The 20,212-nt window shown below is 43.9% G+C and overlaps 1 protein-coding gene across 2 annotated transcripts in view; it reads left to right on the top strand.

Annotated features, from left to right (window-relative positions):
• The window catches only part of ADIPOR2 (adiponectin receptor 2), a 42,438-nt gene extending 22,468 nt beyond the window's left edge, over positions 1-19,970 (top strand). For both annotated transcript variants that reach the window (XM_005482672.4, XM_014264104.3), the window contains exons 3-8: positions 10,228-10,347; positions 12,145-12,316; positions 12,718-12,904; positions 13,948-14,135; positions 15,330-15,523; positions 17,251-19,970. In XM_005482672.4, coding sequence (XP_005482729.2) covers positions 10,228-10,347; positions 12,145-12,316; positions 12,718-12,904; positions 13,948-14,135; positions 15,330-15,523; positions 17,251-17,382 — 993 coding nt within the window. In that variant the 3' untranslated portion in view covers positions 17,383-19,970. The remainder of the gene's footprint in view (positions 1-10,227; positions 10,348-12,144; positions 12,317-12,717; positions 12,905-13,947; positions 14,136-15,329; positions 15,524-17,250) is intronic.
• Positions 19,971-20,212: the final 242 nt, after the last annotated feature.

Raw genomic sequence — 20,212 nt, 5'->3', positions numbered from 1 at the left:
CTATACATCTTCCTCTGCCTTGTGTAAGCCTCAGCACAGCTGTTGCTCAAATGTCAGCTTGCATTCCCTCTTTGCTGTGCATTCTGGCTCTGTGCATCTGTCTCAGCAGAGCATCGTGTATTTGTTCATTAGCCTGACTTCTCGTTCAAAAGCCTCATTTTCCTCTGGTCTGGAAGAGATTCATGTTCAGATAACAGTGATATAAGGATTTTGTTCTTGGCTAGGTGGCAACCAAGCTGAACACAGCCTTATGAAGGTCTCAGGTAGTGCCCACTCTGAATCCGCCACGGTGGAGCTGAGGGCAACAATTCCTGTTGGATGAGGGCTCTTGTCATTTAATATTCCTCTAAATGCTTCTACTTAGGAAAAGCTTTTATCATAGAAAATATGTGTTCTGAAATGTACTGGGCTTAGGACTTGAGGTATTAGTGTAAAAAGATGTGTATTTTTATTTATCCTGTGATAATATGACATTGTTTATTTTCCCAGTGCCTCCTATTACTGTGCTTATATCATTGCAGCTCTCATATAAAATCTTCTCCAAACTCTCCTATACAAGATTCCTTTCCCTACTTGTATATCCACTTCCTGCTCCACTAGTAGAAGTAAGCAGTCTGAGCTCTTAAGAGGTAATAGTTGATGAATTTTTGATGAATTATTTTAATAGTCTTTTGTAAGGAGGAAGGCATGGAAGCATGTCATTATGTTGTTCAGAATTAATTTCAGTCTTCCTCACAGCTTGCATTGTATACTATATACTTATAATTTTGATGGACCAAAATATTGGTCCTCATAATAAAGCTTTTTTCTTTGTTTTGCTAAGAAAATGAAGATGATATTAAGAAATAAGATTTACTCCTAATTTTTTTTCTGAGGCTTTTGAGCCTGGCAACTACCTGGGAGGTTGCATAGCTGTGAACTAAAAATGAAAGATCCTACTTTCTGTAAATTGTGGCATTCAGTAGATACATGTAGCAAAGAATTACTAGCCATAAGCATAGAACATGCTTATTCAAAATAACAATAACACAGCTGCCTCATTCTGTCAGTGCTGTTAATCTGCCAATTTTATAACAGTTCCTATGAGAAGATACAAATCATACAACATCAATACCCTTTTTATACCTGAACCTCTCAGTCTGTATTTTATTCCATAACTCTCTGTTCTCCCCTGGAGTGCAAATATGTCCATAGCTTATCCCCTCTTCCCAGTACCAGTTTCAAGGAGTAGATACACATCTTGCTGTCTTTAAATGTGAAATTAGTGTAGTGGCAGGTGAGTGGTGAGCCTTCTGTGGCTTGGACCAGCAGTAATTTTTCTGCATGATAAGCACTTGATTATGAGGAAGGGAGCAAGCAAAAGCTGCAGAATTCTTCTGTTCCTTCAGCAATTTAAACTTATTTTCCTTTATCTGGTTTACAGTACATGCTGATAAAGGATTTTTCAGCAGGTGTTTCCCTCCTGTAGCATCCTGGATTGCCTTGCCTTTGGGACAGGATCCCTTCTCCTGTCCCAGAGTTTGTGTCTTAACTGCCTTTGTAATTCCAGCAGTGATAGTTCCTAAAGAAATCCCTCCTGCTGTGACTTTGTTAAGCTGACACAATCAAATGCATGTGACTTCTTACCACGTGCTGGATGGGCTCTTTGTGCAGCCCTGAAACCTCGTGCTTGACTCTGTCCCTTTGTACTGTAACCTGTCAGTGACAGAGGTAAACAACAGAACCATTTTCTCTGCCTTTGTTCCAATCATGGCTTTTCCCATGCTTGGATGATGATTCCTTTCATCTTCCATGAAGTTGAGCTGTTGTGCAGTTGGCCTGTGAGGCACCAAAGTGTGCCCATAAGGTGGAGAGCTGTTGCTTTGAAGTGTTTGATAACTTACAGTAAGGTTCTGTGGGGAGGTTTGTGTAGCCCTCACGTTGTCTGAATGGGCAGAAGGAATTTGGGTAAATACTCCTGGATTGCTTTTCAGGGAGTGTGGGATTTGAAGGGAGAACTTGGTTGACCTCTGACAAATTTCATGATATTTCCATGTACTTACAGGAATCTTTCTAGAGCATAAATACCAAAGTGACTTGAAGGAGGAAGGCAGAAGGATGTAACAGAATTTCAGGTACAAAAGAGAATTTTTAGAGTAATTTAGGGTGAGCAAATGACTCAAGGCTTTTAACTTGAATCAAAACTTAAAGCATATTCTATTACAGAAGTGTTTACATATTATCTACAAGAGCAGACTACAGACAGAGTGTTTGGTTTTGCAGAAGGATGCATGTAAATAAATGGAATTGTTTACTTGACTCCTCGTGCATGCCAGCTGAGTGAAAAAGACAGGTGAAGTCTTGAAGGTCAAAGAGAGACGTTTGAGTCTTAAGAATAGTTTTTCTGGGGGGAAATATTTGTAAATTCTGATTGGGTGAAATTTCATCCTTTGCAAATCTACTTGCAAGTTTCAACCGATTTAGCTTTCTTTTCAGTCTGGCATTTTTCTATTGGTTCTTTGGGGTTATGATTGAAATCTTGGCTTTTGCTTCTGTAGTTGCCTTCTTCCTCCATTGCATTGCAGGTTTTTTTGGTAAAATGTGAATGGAAGAGGCCTGGTAAAATCAAGTTTGACTTCCCACCAAAGCACATTTCCTTTTCTTTTAAAGCTGATTGTGTTCAAATGCTGTTGTTCTGTGGATTTCTTTATCACCTCTTCCATTCCTTCATTTTTGCAACTCTTGGGAAGAAATGTTACTTCTTTGAAAGCATGTGAGTTGACATTTTGCTTCAGATCAAAAGATCTTACCATCTGCATTTCTCCTTCACTTGCTGTTCTAAGAACTGGAAGTAATATGAATTTTACTCGTACTGCTAGTCACTGAAGTAAGTGCTTGAATATAGTAAATTTTTTTCCTACCGAAAAGCATTTTTGGATAGAGAGGGCAGAATGTCTCCAAGTATTCCCACTTAGTATGAAGGCAATGGGCCACGTTCATGGAGAATGTTTCCAGGCCCCACTGGTGCCTCCCTCACTCATTGATGTGCCTGGGCTATGAACAGACTGCCAGAGCTTGAAATTGTGCAGAAAAGGCAAACTGGTGATGAGTGAGCCGTGCATGGGCAGTGCCCAGGAGGCTGGGAACATGCAGGAAATGGCCACTCTCCCAGAAAACTCTCTCTGAGCACCAGGGAATCTGTCCTGGGTGATGGTTGTGGAGTTGCAGCTGGATTCAGTGTGTCCTGTTCCTGTTTCTGTGCCTGGGGAGGGCAGGTGGTGCTGTCAGCAGGTTCTGTAACCATTGCTTGCTGTGCTGGGGGTTGAAACCAGAGAGAGGGAGTAGTTCTGTTTATAATGCACTGGCACAACAGTTTCCCTGCACAGGGGTTAGGTTCCATGGGTTTTGCCTTTGTTCTCCTGCAGATCCTGTCTGCCTGATTTGGGCAGCAGTGGGGGGGTGTGTCAACCTTTTACAGTGATAGAAGAGAAAAAAATAGTGTTGGACTGCTGGGTTAACTTGCATCTTCCTCCAACTGTTTCAGATTGATAGACTCTGCTGTTATGTTAAGTTCAGCAGTGCACTTTCAATCTCTCTTTGTTTATTTTTGTAACACAGCGTTTCTTTTTCCATAAGCCCAGCATGCTTGTTTTCTTTTTCTCTTGTCAGGATTAACAATGGCAGAGGAACAGAAAATGGCACATGAGACTCCTCTGCAGCAGAAACAATTTCTACAGGCCCTCCCCCAAACTACTGCTGAGCACATGTTGGCATTGACACCCTGGGCCTTGTAGATACTGGGCTTTGACAGAAAATCAGTATAAAACCAGAAAATGAGCTCAGAGATTCAACAGACCCTTTTCATCTGAAGATATTTAAGAAGGGAGCTAGTTTAATCAGAGTGTTCTAGCAATGCTACAAAAAGTGACTTTGTCCTAGGACTATTTGCTGAATGACTTTTGAATGTTAGTGCTGGTTTTTAATGAGTGCCAGCCAGCAGTCACCCATGACCAGTTGTGTAAAGCTGTTTTCAAGTGCTGTATTAAATGGACTGTATCTTTTATAAGAAGGTGACCTACAAAAGGAAAACACTGAACTCCAGGAACCTCCAAGTACTTGACATTTTGACCAATGGGCCTAAAGGAGTTTTGACACTGTGCTAATGAAAGACTTTTTTTGGTCCACTGACAGTAAAGGCAGCTTTGCACACCCTGCTTGGAGGTTTCCTTTTGGAAACTGGTGTGGCTGTGTTTACAAGCTTTTCTGGGAGAATGTGAATTCTAAAGGACAAAGCTGTTGTTTTAAAATAACTTGGTATGTGCAGAAGCTAGGGAAAGTCAGGGAAAATTTTATGATGCTGTTTGTTTCCAGTTTATTTCTCCCAACTCAAAGAATAGAAGTTGATGAAATTCTGAAAAATGTGCAACAGGCTTTTAGGATAAATGGCCTGGCAGCCTGCACTTATTGCTGCTTCCCCCTTACAAAAGGCTGGTTGATCAAAGGTCAGTTGATAGAATGGGCACAGAGGAGTTGCTGCTGAAAAAAAGCAATCTGGGCAGCTGAAAGGGATGTTACAGAACTGCCATTAGAAAAATAACATTTTTATATTACAGCCTTGAACGTGTTTTGGCCATTATGCTGAAAGCTCTCAAGTTACTGAATCTGGCACGCTGCCCCAAGGAACATAAAATGATTTGAATGTCATGTTAAGCACTATTAATAATTCATCTGATGAGATCAAGATAAACAAGAGCAAAAACTCAGAGTCATGTCTAGACTTTGTGACTTCAGTTTCATGTGGGGGATAACAGTGGTATTGTAAATGCAGCAACATATGTTTTGTAACTTGAGTTTTAAGAAGAAAATAATGTATAAGTACTGTGTCATCTAACATGCCATGACTCAGTGTTAATGAAGACATTTGGTTTTTCTGAGCTGTCTTGCCCGTGTCCCTACCAAGGCACAGAGTTTTGCCAGGGCATTGATCAGGAAGGCAGTGGGGGAGTGTCTGTCAACAGCTGAAGGAAGCAAGCATATTAGAACAAGATTCAGACTGCATCATGCTTTGAAAATCCCTGTGGTGGTAGGTTTAGGGCACTGCTGGTGAGTTGGCATCACAGACAGCTGAACTTTGAGACATGGGAGTTCATTAACTGCAGAGCTTAATACTACATAGTATGTGCATGGTCAGTTGGGCTCCTGGGTAACTGAGTAATGACTCTGTCTGAGGAGAAACTCTAATGCACAAAACCTGTGCCCTCTGTGGGGCCTAGGAGAGTTTTATTGCATTGCTGGTTGTCCTGGTTTCGACTGGGACAGCTCATTTTCTGCCTTCTGGCTGGTACAATTCTGTAGTTTGGATTTAGGGTGAGAGTAACATTGATAACACCCTGATGTTTTGGTTGCTGCTAATCAGTGCTAGCCCTAAATCAAGGACTTTGCAGTGTCTCATGCTGTGCCAGTGAGGAGGGGCACAGGAGGGACTGGCCAAAGGGACATTCCAGGCCATGGAACACAGAGCCCAGTGCAGGAACTGGGGGAGCTGCTGGGAGACAGGGTGGCTGTTGGTCACAGGGGCTGAGGGACAAGGTCACCACTTTTTAGGGTAAAAGGGGCTCCATTCAGATGTCAGTTATCTTTTAGGCTGCACACTCAAACGACAACATTGACAACACTTTCTGAAGTGATGAACCAGAACTTGTCACCTGTGCAAGGAGCAGTCGTGCAAACTCTGACGCTTTCTAGAAATCTTTAAACTGGCATCAAGAAACGAAAAACCTCAAGAAAACACACTTTGCTTGAAGTCCATTGAACATAACTTAGTCGAAAGTGGGAAAAAATGTTTCTGGAATCTTTTTCTGCAATTATGACTTGACTTTTGACAGGCTTTTCCATAGTAAGGACATTATTAGCCAGCATGTCTGTTAGCAAATTTGAGAGTGATAGTATAGAAACTGTCAGTGTGAGTGAGGAGGAGAAGCTGTTGTAGGAGACAAGAGAAGTATGTTGCCTTTACTAGAGCAGGTTTTACTGCACTTTTCTCTGTAACAGGATCTTTGGCTATGTGATCTGACATTTTTGGACTGCATTCAGAAGAGAAATGCTTGTACTAAATGTAAACGTTTTTTTATCTTTTCTGCTATTGCTATAAAAGTGAGATTTTACTGTTAAACTGACTTAAGGATCAGCACTGTGCAATTGAGCTCTTGGGTTTCTTGTTTTGTTTGCTCTGGTTCTCTAAGCCTTGGGTTTGGTATTAAACCTTTTTGATCCCTACCAAAATGTGCTCTGGAATTCTTGTTTAGGTGATGATCTGTCCCTGGAAGTGCATTGCCTGGTTCTCCATACAAAGTGATATAATTAAGTCTGATTTCTACCTTTTCATTTACGTTCTTGTCTGTCATTGTTATCACAAAAGAAGCTGTAACACTTAACAAAATTAACTGAATATTGATAAACCAGTAAAGCTGATTCTTCTGGATATTTTCACTTGTCCTTCAGATTTATTTTATTCTCTGGTACTCTTACTAAACTCAGATTGTGTTTATACATATGTTGGATAATTTCCATCTCATATGTACCTGTACTGGTTTTTAGTAGCTTTAGCACTTTGTGAATTTGCAAAAGGAGTAGAATTAAAATTGGAACAATTGCTTGGCATTTCCATAGAGTTAAATGTCCAGACTTTTTAGAGTGTAAGTATCCAGAAGCCATGATTTTTGATTGTTGTGAAAGTCTGATTGTAAACATTGCTGCATGTGTTCAGCAGAAGAGAGTGGCAGCTGCTGATTGTAACAAGTTTGCTTGTTACAAACCAGAGGGTTTATTTAAAGATACTCTAAAATGCTCTGAAGACTTCACAGAATTGTTTAGTCAAATCTGAGGTGCTTTAAAAGAGGTTGAGTAAATTAGATGATGTAAAAGAACATCTGAAACATCAACTGAGTGAAAATCCCTTTGGCCTATGGCCTAGAAACTACAAAGGCAAAAGTTATTCTTGAAGCACTTAATTCAGGATATACCATAGCTCATTAGAAATGGGATTATCAGAGTTTTCTTCTGGGCTGTCATTTCTTGCACAGTTTTAGGCAAGGGATATTATTTACTCAATATGTTTCTCATTTCAAAATGTGATTCTGTGGGCAGGACTTAGAAATAGTTGAAAATGTGTCCTACTAGAATGTGCTTGCTTATGTTGTTATGGTCTAGAATTACTCCTGAATTTCTGATACAGTCAGCTGAAGAGGAGAAAATAATGAGTCCTGAGATATGAAGGAAGTTGTCACAGTGGAAATATTACAGTATGCTTTCTGAGCAGAAGAGTGGGATTCTCCTTTCAGTCATTGAAGAACTAAAGGTCAATAGATTCCTTCAGATATCCAAGTCAAAACTGGTTTTGGTGTTGGCCTCCAGTGTGGATTTCTGACTTTAAACAGGCACAGGCACAATTTACTGTTCTTCCCAGTGAGCCACTGCAGGAGGAGTCCAGGGAGGATGGGTGTTCAGAACAGGCCTCCTTTTGCCTCCTTAGCAAGAAAAGCACTAAGAGCTGAGCTTTAGGTTTTTTCCCCTTGAATGCTAATTTTGAAGTTTAATGGCAGGAAGGAGATAGTAAAATCAGTTCCATTTTTTGGCAGTAATCTGGACTGTGTATATGATATGAATTCCTTTTATCACCAAAAGAAGCTCAGTAATGATTTGTTTGTAGGCACATGGCCAAAATGCAAAGATTTTGGACTAGCTCAGAAATAGCTGTGCTCTTCAAGCTTTACAGTCTGTTCAAATTTAAGCCTTCCCATCATTCTAGAAACGGGAGTGTGTGCAGAGGGGGAAATGAACATTTTTTGGCTTTGAGTCACCGGGCAGACTGCAATGAATGCAGGCTTTGATTCTGTCAGGGGCCTTTTTTCCTTCAGTGCACCCAGTTGTGTAAATGGAGGGTTGCTGGCTTGTGCCCCCATTTGAGCTGGTTATTTGTGTGCTGCTGGGGAGGGAATTCTGGGGCAGCTGAAAGGCACAGCACTGCTGCTTCTCTCAAAGCACTGGGACTGGGGTGCCAGCCTTGCTTCTCCATAAGGTTTCTTTGCTTTCTAAACTCTGCAGATATCATGAGCATTTCCTCTAGACCTCCATGGCAGGGCACTTAGGCTGGCTGATCTTCACAGCTGCCTTCTAACCCAACCCATTCTGTGTTTCTGTGACCTTGAGTTAATTATTTATGATGTTGAAAACCCAGAATCCTAGAGAGCTCCATTAGTAGAAACAGCCAGTGGAATTGACAGCGTGGGGCAGCAATGTCAGTGAATGTTGTTGAGTCAGAATGAAACCAAATTTGCTTTTTATTCCTGTGCCTAGAAGGAATTATGCCTATTTTAGAAGGATATTAAAGCTATTTGCATCTCTCTGTTGCCTGGTGCCTTTCTGAATAGGACTAATGGGCTAACCTAGGCAGAGTGAGTGTATTTAATAATGTCTTTTTCTGCTGGAGAATCTGCTTAGAGCTGGTCAATATATCAATCAGTGCTGTAAAATACAAGAGATTGTTCAGAGGAATTATTCCCTGGAATGATAAATTTGGGTGAGTAGATGGTACAAGGTACATGGGTTGTTTGTTTAGGCAATCAAGTTTTCCTAGTGTGGACAAATGTGAGGTCATACAGAAAACCTGAAGGATGTGTAGTGTGTATTGCACACCAGAAATTGCATTCTGGGTAAACAAAATTGGGTCAGGAACTGGGATGGGACCTCTTTGAAAGATGAAGCTTCAGTGACTGCTGCAAGGCTTGGGCACAAAACAGGTATGAACATGTCATTTCTCTGTCAAAACCCCCAAAAGTATTGAAGGCTCTGGATAGCTCACTGTAGGCTGGAAGAAGCCTCCTTTTATTTATTCAAAAATGAGAATTTTAAGCAGCTTATTGAATTGACCTGACAGAAACAGTTACTAAGGCTTGACACCAGGGAGAGAGCTGTAATGTGGGACAGAGGCACAGCAGCTCCCATCCCTGGCCTGAAAGTTCAGGGCATTAACCTGAACATTACTGATCATAATTTGTAGATAAAGTAAGTGAGGTTATATATGATATTCTCAGTCACTTTGGATGGTATTATTGATACATCATCTTGATCTTAAAGTTGTTAGCCATGGTTTCGGAACAGGAGGGGGAAAAGTGTTCTGGGAAGTCTGGAGGAGGCCACTCTCCCTCTGTGCTGGCTGTGGCGTGGGGTGTGTGGCAGCTTTTGCATTAAGTCTGGAGGGTGCAAAAAGCTCCTTCTCTCCCTCCTAGCTTCCTCCAGTTTGTTTACATTGGAAGTTGAAATGTTGAATAGAGTCTTTGATGGGCCATGAGCATTGTAGGAAGCAAACAGGAATGCAGAACTTCCATGGCCCCCTGCTTTTCTCCTCCATGGGAAGCTGGAGAGTATCAAAATATGCAGATGATGTGATAAGGCATGTTAGAGCACAGAAGCACCACACTGTTCCTGTAAAGTTATTAATGATGTGCACCAGCCTGATATCCCAGCTCAGTGGATTATTTTAGTTTTCCTTTTCAGAATTCTCTTGGCACACCCTGAGGATATGGATGTTTCTCTTTATTTGAACTTGGCTTAAAACTCTGATCCCTGTTACCGCTTTTCTTTGATAACTTGCCTTTGTCTAACTGGCAGAAGTTTCATACTAGTTTCTGAAATACCTTGAAAAATCAAATGAATGAGTAAATTCCAGTGCTGAATTACAAGCTGAACAGAAGTGTCAGTTAAACAGAATAGATTTTCAGATTTGGAGTGCAAATTGTGAGGTGAAACATTTCTAACAAGGTAAATGGATTCCTCTCCTTGACTTACCTTTTATTACCCAGAAATGCCAGATCCATTATGGAGGCATTAACACTGGCACAGTGACATTGAAACATAAAATAGGAGTAATCCTTCCCTGGAGGTGGGGAGGCTGCAAGTCTCAGACTCCATATCTGGGATTTAATGAAGCATGACTTAGAGGAGCACTGCTGACTCCCAAACCTGCTGGAAACATATGCACAATGGATTAGACATGTGAGTTCTTCTCACATACCTAAAAATGTAATCATTTTTTTGCTTGTTCTTCTGAATTCTTTTCTCAGTGCTGCACAAGGGGAGACTTCTTTATTTGCCAAGAGCTCAGATCATAGCTCTGTGTGGAAAACAGCATCACCTTCCTCTGTTCATCTTCCTACAAAGTGTTTTCTCTGTTTTTTTTTTTCCCTCCAGTCTTCTGATGATAATAAACACAATGATGAGCCACCTCAAGAAGATGAAGGGTTTATGGGAATGTCACCTCTTCTGCAAGCCCACCATGCTATGGAGAGAATGGAAGAATTTGTGTGTAAGGTAAGGGCACATGGAAAGTGCTGTAATTTCCTCTTTTAGGCAGCCCCAGTGGGCAGCAGTCTGTACCTGGAGGAGCTGCACTGCTCATGTGAGGGAGAGGAGCTTCCCACTGTCCCCAAATGGGCATCTCTTGTTCTAATTACCAATACTGTGCTTCCTCAGCATCTGTCATACAGGATTAAATTGTAGGGCTTGGAACAATAAGGATTTACAGCTGACACTCCTGAGCTGATCATGCAACTCAGGTGTGTCCCTTGAGAAACACCTGTGAGTGCAAAGCAGAACAAAAGCCTTCTGCTTTGGGGCACTTTTACTTACAAGGTCATTGGACCTGATTTCTTCAGATTTGCAAATATTTTGCTTTCCCAGCATCACTTGCATCTATTATAAAATAAGCTTTGTCCCTGACTTGAAAACAATGCTTTATTGAAACCATACGTAAGTAAATCCATTGTAGATTTTGTAATTGTTGACCTTGGCTCAATTTTTGCTACTTTTTAGAGCCACTGGGCTGTGTCAGTCTCTGGCCCTCCTTTCTCTCTGAAAGGAATGCTCCCCCTTTATACACTGGTTCCTGCTGGTTTTATGAGCTATTTTTGATATTTTTACAGAGGGACCCTGGTGACTTGGTGGTCTTTTGTGTATGGATCATTTTGATTTTTTGCTTGATTTTTTTTGTTTTTTTTTTACTATGCATCTTTGCCTCTTTAAAGTATTTCGTAGGGTGGATTGTGTAAAATGAATTTCCTCCTACTGTTTCTACTTCAATTCACATTTTTTGTTTGTGAACTAAACCAGTTGTTTCCTTGTTGAATGTATTTAAGAACCCAGTCTTTAACTGGGCTGCTTCCTCTGGCTTCGTTTCACTTCCATGCACGAGTGTGGAGAATTGATTTAAAAACTCTGAGCTCTTGTTGTTGAAACTGAAATAAGAATGTAGCTTTTTAACCTCAGTGTTTCAGGAACCTTCAGCCTTGCTCCTGTAACTCTAGCCAGCCATCAAGCCCCCAGCAGCCTGCAGAAGCAGCCCCGGTACATAAAGCAGCTCCTGCTCCCCCTGCCACTCTGAAGCCTCCATGTGTCTTGTGTTACTGCAGCAGTGCTGGAACGTCTGTGCACACTTATTTCCTGTGGAGCCAGCTGCAAGAATAGCTCTGTGCACAAACCCCCTCTCCCTTTAAAGAAGAAATCCCATGGAATTGAGAGTCATGAGTCTGTTGCCTAAAGTGCTCTGTCACTGTTTGTGAGCTTGGGAGCATTTCTTTCCCAGCTGAATAAGGGGGTTGGACTCTTCTTGCTGGCCTATCACCATTTCACATTTTCTGGCCCCTGTCAGGGTAGATTCTTCTGCTTGCCTTCCCCAAATGCTAGCAGATTCACAGTCAGGTTGGCTTGTGGTGGAGGAACAGCCTTATTTATTTATTGGAGAGAACTGGGTGTAGGCTTCTTCAATTAAATGGAGAAAGTGGCCTGTAAAAAAACAGAACATGGAAGTGAATTAAATGTTTTCTCTTCACCGGCAGTAAAAACACCCAATAGCCTTCCTGTCCAGTGGAATGCTGAAGTATTTCTTTCTGTGCTGGTGCAGTTCATAATGCTGCAGTTTTGAACTGGGAACAGTGACTTTAGCATGATATTTCAAGTGTAAAACCTTTTCCCCAGAGGTGTTCCATCGACTCTCCTCTGTTTACTGTACAGGTTAACTCCAGCACTTGTACCTATATGTGTTTCCTGACTGTTTCCATGCACTGAAGGAGCTGCAGTGCCCGCATTTCACTGAACTCTTGTATCCCCCAGGTGTGGGAGGGCAGATGGAGAGTGATTCCCCACGATGTGCTGCCCGACTGGCTGAAGGACAATGACTACCTGCTGCATGGCCACAGACCACCCATGCCTTCCTTCCGGGCCTGCTTCAAGAGCATCTTCAGAATACACACAGAGACTGGCAACATCTGGACTCATCTCCTAGGTACTCATCCTAAATCTCATCCAGTGGGTTTGTCACTCTCAAAGAAAAGAAAGCAAGACAGAAAGGTCTGTGGGGTTGTCAGCATTATCATTCCACTAGCAACCTGTTAAATTAGCAGCTTGGTATCCCTCTCCTAATTTTATCCCATCAGAATTGGATTGGACTTGCTTAATTATGGCATACTATACAAACAAATGCACTAAACATTTCCTAATCAATAAATTACTGTTAGATCCTTCTTTTCCCAAATGTGTAGGTGTTAATTGGGATTGCCACAGGAACGTGCTTAAGTTGCAGCTTCCCTGAGTTGTGAGAGCCTTGAGGGGAAGAGATGATGTTTGTAGAAAGAAGAGCTTTCAGTATGCATGAGCTTGACACCTCTGTGCCTTGCTGCTTTCCAGGATGTGTGTTCTTCCTTTGTCTGGGAATCTTCTACATGTTCCGGCCAAACATGTCCTTCGTAGCACCCGTGCAGGAGAAGGTGGTCGTGGGCTTGTTCTTCTTGGGAGCCATCCTCTGCCTCTCCTTCTCATGGCTCTTCCACACAGTTTATTGCCACTCAGAAGGTGTTTCCCGGCTCTTCTCCAAGTAAGTGCCTCGAGAACAGGGCAGGCCAAATAGGAAACAGGTGGGAAAACAGGGCTGGGATTTGTGCCTGGAGCCCCAGTGTGGGAGTTGTTCATTTCATGACTGCATGTACTTTGGAACAGAGTTGAGCAGAGATTTAATGCAGCTTCTTCTAATTATAGTTTGTTTCAACATGAGTTTTTGTGCTGTCATTTGAGTCTTAAAACTCCATCATTTTCTGCTGTTTGGCAGGCATGTGCTTGCATCTTGCTGCTGTATGTAATATGCCTTGAGCTTAGTTGCAGGACTTTGAATTTTTAGTGCAACTGTTACTTCTTGTCATTTCAGTTGTTCTGACTTTGAACCTGAAACTTTTGTAAGACAGTTCCACAGTGTGTATCAAGATGTCTTGGTCTCTTGGTTTTACTGCATGTTCTTTTTTTAGCTGGCTGCTGAATATCTGGTATTTCCTAAAACTACTCAACCAGGGTTCTGTAATCTGCAAGACCACCTCTAAAGTAGCCCAGCAGTTAAAGTCCCCTACTGAAAATAGCTTTTGCAGGGGTATTTTGTCAGGGTGTGGTAAAAAGCAGTGGCTATGATTTCCTTTTTTACATGGGTGCACAAAAAGCCAGCATGGTTAAAAAATTGCAGCATTATTCCACTGTGGTCACTGAAGCTGATGCCCATTTAACTCTTACTTGTCAGATACTGAAGTGTTTGCCTTGGCTGTGTTCTCAGAACACACTGTGTGCCCTGTCTTCTGAGGGCTCTTGCAGTGCTTTTTTCCTCATCTGAAACTAAAATGTGAGTTTTCCTCACAAAGCTTTGGTCTAAAGGCTGCTGAAGGCATTGCTGATGTCTGTCTCAAAAATGGCCTTCCTGGCTGTCAGGTAATCCATTGCTGTAGGTGGAAGAGTTGCTGTCTGGACCTTACCTGCAACAGTGAGAATAATTTAGTTGCAGTGAGAAGCAGACAGTTGCTCTACTAAAGAAGAGTGTGTAGGTGTGAGGATTTCCAAAGGTTCACACTTCTTATGACACTGATTTTTGTTTTCTTCTAGGCTGGATTATTCTGGCATTGCACTCCTCATAATGGGCAGCTTTGTACCATGGCTGTACTACTCCTTCTACTGCAACCCTCAGCCTTGCTTCATCTACTTGATTGTGATTTGTGTCCTGGGCATTGCAGCCATAATTGTCTCACAATGGGACATGTTTGCCACCCCTGAATACCGGGGTGTAAGGGCAGGTAAGACCTGAAAGTAACTGCTTTGCTTCTTGACTGCCTTTCCTGCTTCCTGCTTGCCACTTGGAAAAACCACCTTGGGAAGATTTGAGGGAGTTTAATTTTATAGACCTAATATTCTTGAATTGGGAGCTTGGTGGGTTTTCTTTCAGCATTTATTGTACCCAGCTGGATGCACAGATAAGGGCTGGTGCAAGTCCTGGAAGTGCATGGCTGAAATGGACAGTAACACATGCAGTAGGAAAGGTGGTGCAAAGCATTTGTAGCTGCATCCAGCAAGTTTGTTCTCAAAAAATGACTGACTGCTTGGTGTGTGTATGTGTACTTGTTGTGCTTGTGCTTTTTTTTTAACACTAGACTCAGACACTAGCAAATCATTGAATTAATGTGAATGATTTGCCTGGATAAAACACAGAGTTAAGATAAAGACTGTTTTTCTCTTCATATCATCAAAAGAACAAAACCAGATTTGGGTTCATATTTTGAGGTAGGGAGAAAGAGAACTTTAGGGGGCAGCTATGGAATGTGCACACAGCTGGGTTGAATAGAAATATTTCTTGTTTCTTAACCTGCACATGCTGACTACAGTAAATCTAGATTTTCTGGACAGGTTTGGGTACCTTCAGAGCATTCAGCTTTCCAAACTTACAATCTCTGTACAGGACATGAATATTCCCCCCAAGCCCACTGTTTTTACAAGCTTTCTGTCCTTGCTGCTAAAATCTAAACAAATAATCAGTGTTCTCTTGTATGGCAGATCAGATGAGCACAGATGCTGCTTTTCTGTTTGGTAGGAGTACTTGTGCAGCATATGATAAACAGTCTCTTTGTTGTGTCTCCTTGTCTTGCTCTTGAGCGTGGTGGTGATTGAGGCTCGGTCTGTGTGGTCTCGGTTCCCTCTACAGGCCGAGAGCAGGAACTGGCCTGGCCTCCACTGGAGCTGGCAGGCACAATCAGCAAATGAAATACTCCAGCCATCTGCTGGGCCATGTAACTGAGTAGCTTCTGGTATATGAAGGAAGTTGTGCATTCTTTAGCTTCCTTTCCAATAAATCTCTTCTGGGGACCTGCAGCTTCAAGAGCTGTCACCCCTCGGCTGCTTGGGCAAATGCTGAGTTTTCCTCCTGTAGCTTTTGTGTTTTCATTGTCTCCCTTTGCCTTCAAACCTGACTCTCCCACATTTTCTTTGCCTCCCAGGAGTATTTCTAGGTCTGGGTCTTAGTGGGGTAATTCCCACTCTGCACTTTGTCATCTCTGAGGGGCTCCTGAAAGCAGCCACCATGGGGCAGATAGGCTGGCTGGCACTCATGGCATGCCTGTACATCACTGGTGCTGCGCTCTATGCCGCCCGCATCCCGGAGAGATTCTTCCCTGGCAAGTGTGACATCTGGGTGAGTCTGTGAGCCACTGCTGAGGAGACCAGGCTGAGAGCTGGTCCCCCTGAGCCTGGAGGATGTTGTGTCAATGTTTTCTTACTGCACCAGAAGCAATAGGTCTTCAGGGAGGGGCCAAATGACTCTGGGCTCTCTGAGCCTGGCTTAGCTGGTGCCTGTCTTGCCAAGTTGGCACAACCTGGCTGGTCTGAGGTAGCTGCTGGTGTGCAGATTGCCCTCAGCACACTCCTGGATTGCTTTAACAGCTGGGCAAGGAACTGCAAACATTTGTGTGTGTGTTTGTGTTGAGGGTCCTGCAAAGGCACATCTTTAGCTTGCTTCTGTGCAGAGCAGTACGTGGTCATTTCATTGATGTTCAGTGTGTTCTCTGGGATCTTCCCCATGTCTGGCTCCTCATCTTGTACAGCCAGTGAAAGTGCTGGACACAGATGGTAGGGTTTGGCCCAGAAGGGATAGTGGGGTGACAAGTGGGTGGGTGGGGGAAACTTGGTATGAGGGAAAGATCATGGAGACTGGAGGAGAAATAGCTGAGGAAGATGTAAGGAGAGAAGCTGGGTGGAGCAGGAGTGGAGATAAAGGAAAGCAGACCTTTGGAAGGCCACTGTCCTTGCACTTAGCATAGTTTAAGCTCCCCAAAGAAGACTAGAAGTGAGAATGAGACCTGCACCAGTTTGCTTGGTTGGTTTGTTACTATAATGAGCCAAGCTCCAAAAGCACTGGTGTACCACCAACTCTTTCCCAAGCTTCCCATGAAGCCTGCAAATAGACATTTGTAGGAATATTTCAGGAGCATTATCCATGTTGGTATGGCTTCCCTCAGACAAGGGCATGCTTTGCCATGTAGCTCTCTCACAGTTTTCATTCTGTTCTACTCCAGTCAGTGACATCCTGGGCATTCATTCAGAACATCCAGTTGTTTCTAGGTTTTAACACAGGGTTACGTTTGTCTGTTCTGTTTCTCTGTGGTAGAGAAATGAAATACCAGCATGCAGAATCCACTTGGCAAAACTTAGCCCTGTGACCAGAGCAGAGTTTGTATCTATTATCTGTATGAGAGGGCCATTTTTGTCCATAAACCACCAGTGTGTCTTGTGGAGAAACTAATTTTGAAAGCATCCTGCTTAAGCCTTTTGCCTAAGGTTCTGAAATTCTCCTTGTCCCTTTGCAGAGATGACTTAGAGCAGCTCTTGAGCACGTTTTTTGGTTCAGATGACTCTGAAGTGAAGGGGGATGTGTGTGTGCAGAGAATTCGATTATTTTGCTAAAGATAGCAGAGGGAGAAGAAGGGATAGTGGGGTGAGCAAGTGGGTGGGTGGGGGAAATTTGATATGAGGGATAGAACCATGGAGACTGGAGGAGAAATACCTGAGGAAGATGTAAGGAAAGAAGCTTTTTGTTTGACCAACTGGTTCAGATGACTCTGAAGTGCAGGGGGAACGTGTGTGTGCAGAGAATTGGATGATTTTGCTAAAGACAGCAGAGGGGTGGGTTTAGCACAGCCTGGAGAGCCGTGCACTCCAGCACTGCCCGGTGTGGCCGTGCGCTCCCGGCACTGTTTGGTGTCACCGTGCGCTCCCGGCACTGCCCGGTGTCACTGTGCACTCCAGCACTGCCCGGTGTCACCGTGCGCTCCCGGCTCTGCCCGGTGTCACCCTGCGCCTCAGCTGAACGCGGCTCCGGCGCCGGGTGGAGCCCCAGCTGAAGGCGGCTGTTTCCCTCTGCAGTTCCACTCCCACCAGCTGTTCCACGTGTTTGTCGTGGCTGGCGCCTTCGTGCACTTCCACGGCGTGTCCAACCTGCAGGAGTTCCGCTTCACGGTCGGCGGGGGCTGCACGGAGGAGGAGGGGATGCAGTAGGAGCCGCCCGCAGCCCCGGGGCACAGCAAAGCACGAGAGCCGCCGGCACCACGGGCCGAGCACCGGCTTAGCTACAGGAATACCTAAGAAGAATCCACGTTTCAGCTGATGAGGCATGGAGCTTCATGGGGATTCTGACTAACCAAGATAAAAATTCTATACCTCAAGCAATGGAATAAATCAATTTGAAGACCAGGAAATTCTGCAAACCTAATTTATTCTTGGGATCTACAGATTGAGCTACAGAGGACCCTTTCCAAATCGGCTTCTGTTCAATGCCATATTTATTTGTAGAATTGGGGAGGGATAGCTTAGCAGTTTCCTTTTTTTTAAAAAAAAAGAAAAAAAAAAGTCAAGGTTAAATTTATATCCTCTCGGAGGGTTTGGGCGTTGATTTTAGATGCTCTTTTGGGAGAAAAACAAAATGTAAATAAGATTTCTAACTTTCTGTTTAAATAAAATTTATATAAATGTTTTAAACAATGGGTGGGGGGAAAAGGGTTTTTGTAAAGAATGCAACATGCAAGTACCACACACTGTTTCAATTTTGCACAAAATAAACAATTGCAGGAGGACCAGGTAAAATTCCCAGGAGTGAAGCTCGCTGGCCCTGCCGATTTTCCTAGCGGCCAGCATGCCCTGGGCAGTGTGGGGTCCTGGCCAGCACCTGGAGCGGGTTCAGGACGTGCACAGGAGTGTTGTGAAGGCTGGGTCAGTCCTGCTGTCGTGCAGGTCACAGTGTGAGCACATGGATTTGCTCCAGTGCCTGGAAAGGTGCATCTGCTCCCCGCCCCAGCCCGTGTGCAGTGGGAGGTTTGGGATCCTGGATCCCATGCTTGGTTGGTTTGGGTCTCATCACAGGAGCTGGAGCACGGTGGGATGAGTGCATGTGGAATGGCAAACAGTCCAACTCCATCAGTGCCTGCCCAAGCCAGAGGCCCCCGGGAGGGGATGGTTGCCATTTGCAAGCCTGTGTTGTTTGCGCTGAGGGATGGTGGTCACAGCCGTGTCAGGAGATGTTGAGCACGTGAGGGGAAACAGAGGTGGGGTCAAGGTGGACTGGAAAGAGGAAGCTGTGTGCTCCAGGACTGGGAGTTAACAGGCACTGCAGACCTCAGGCACATTACCAACCTATGTGTCAGGCTCCATATGCCAAGGCAGTTTGCAGGTTTTTCTTTTAAGGAGGAACAGATCCCTATTTTTTTTTAATAATTTTTTTTGGTCCTTAGGTCTGCTTTCCATCTGTGCTTTAGCAATGGGACTGCTGGTATTTCTTAAGCCTAAACCTGAGAGTTCAGCTGGATTGCTGTGGTGCAGACACACCTCCTATATAAGGGGAGGCAAATACCCTTCTCCTGTGTAATTGATGTAGCTTGAGCTTTGGAGCCCAGTCAGAAGCCAGACTGCAGGAGAATCTTTGGAGTCCTAAGGTGAAACTTGAGCATTTTGTTTGTTATGGCACAGGTATTGCTTGGAGGCTTTAGCTGGAAATTCAGAGCAATTACCTCTCTCACAGATGAGTTAAACAGCTCATACCGTGCAGTATTTCACAGGGAAGGAAGGTAAAGGGTGGTTGGTTGTTGTGTGGGGTGGATTTTTGTTGTTGTTGTTGGGTTTGGGTTTTTTTTTAAGATTCCCTCAAGCTTCAGTTTTCATTTTTCAAGGGAAAGAGATGGATTGCAAAGATCTTCCCATCCCCTGGATGTCACAGTGTGTTTTGGGGAGTTGCTTTGACTCTTGGAGTCAGGTAGGAGCAGAATGCCCTCCTAAAGCTGAGTGGGCATTAAGCTTCACCCTGGAGTGGAGTGAAGGCTCTGAGAGCAAGGTCAGCTCAGAAGGAGGGGCTGCAGCAGCCTGCAAGTGTAGAGGGATGTGTTCTCAGCAGGATCCTGACCCTGGGTGCCTGTGGGGCTGGAGGTGGTTTATCCCAGGTCTGTGGTGTTTAAATGAAGGAAGGGGCAGTGTTCCCTTGGATGTAAGGGCTAAGAGCACTGGCATCCCAGCCAGGCTGGGGAGGTGTGCTGGTGTCTGAGCCAGGGGTGGTACATATCACAGTCAGAGCTGGCTGAAGGTGCTTTGGGATACCTCTGAACAGTACCAGCAGCAGCAGCAGCCTCCATCCTGGATCATCCCACATTCACTCCGCCAAGGGTGATTGTAACCTGGTCCTACACAGCACAGAACTATTACAAAAACACAGTACTCCACCTGCTATTCTTAACCCAGTCTCTCTGTTCAAGAAGTTTGTGTGTTCCAATAAAAACAACCTAGCTGTGCACTTTTCTGTAGCTTTTGCTGAGAACTCTTCCCAGGTTGGCACCTGAATGCCTTACTCTCAGCAGTCAGAGGCTTGCTTGCTCTGTGTGCAGGTTATTGCCATAGAATAGTTAGGACCTACAGCTTCTTTCCTTCCCCATTAAATAGTGGCCTTGTTCAGTATATTTCTTTTTAACAATTGCTTACTGTTGGAAGCAATGAAGCACATTCTGGGGTTTTGATGGCTGGGGACTCTGGTGATGGTTCCATGTAAGATGGGATCTTATTACTTGCTGTATTCTTAACTTCTGCTAATAAAAGAACCAAATTGATTATTGTCTGCTCTGGGTCTTCCTGCACTGTGTGGGCACGAGGGCTGGAGGGGAGAGGGGGCATTGCTGGAGACTTTGGTGGTTGTGGGCAAAATTTAAGGTGAGTTGAGATAAAGAAGTTCAGGAGGCTTGGACTTAAATTCCTGGTGTAGAGGAAGTGCCTCCTATCCTGTATGTGTGTAAAGGATTGATCATCTCCTCGTGGTGTGAGGGCGTGGGGCTGGACTGGGCAGGGAAGGGCT

The sequence above is a fragment of the Zonotrichia albicollis genome, chromosome 4 (genome assembly GCF_047830755.1).
Source record: "Zonotrichia albicollis isolate bZonAlb1 chromosome 4, bZonAlb1.hap1, whole genome shotgun sequence".
Lineage (NCBI taxonomy): Eukaryota > Metazoa > Chordata > Aves > Passeriformes > Passerellidae > Zonotrichia > Zonotrichia albicollis.
The sequence above is the reverse complement of the archived record's forward strand: the minus strand, read 5'-3'. Positions and strand labels throughout refer to the sequence as shown.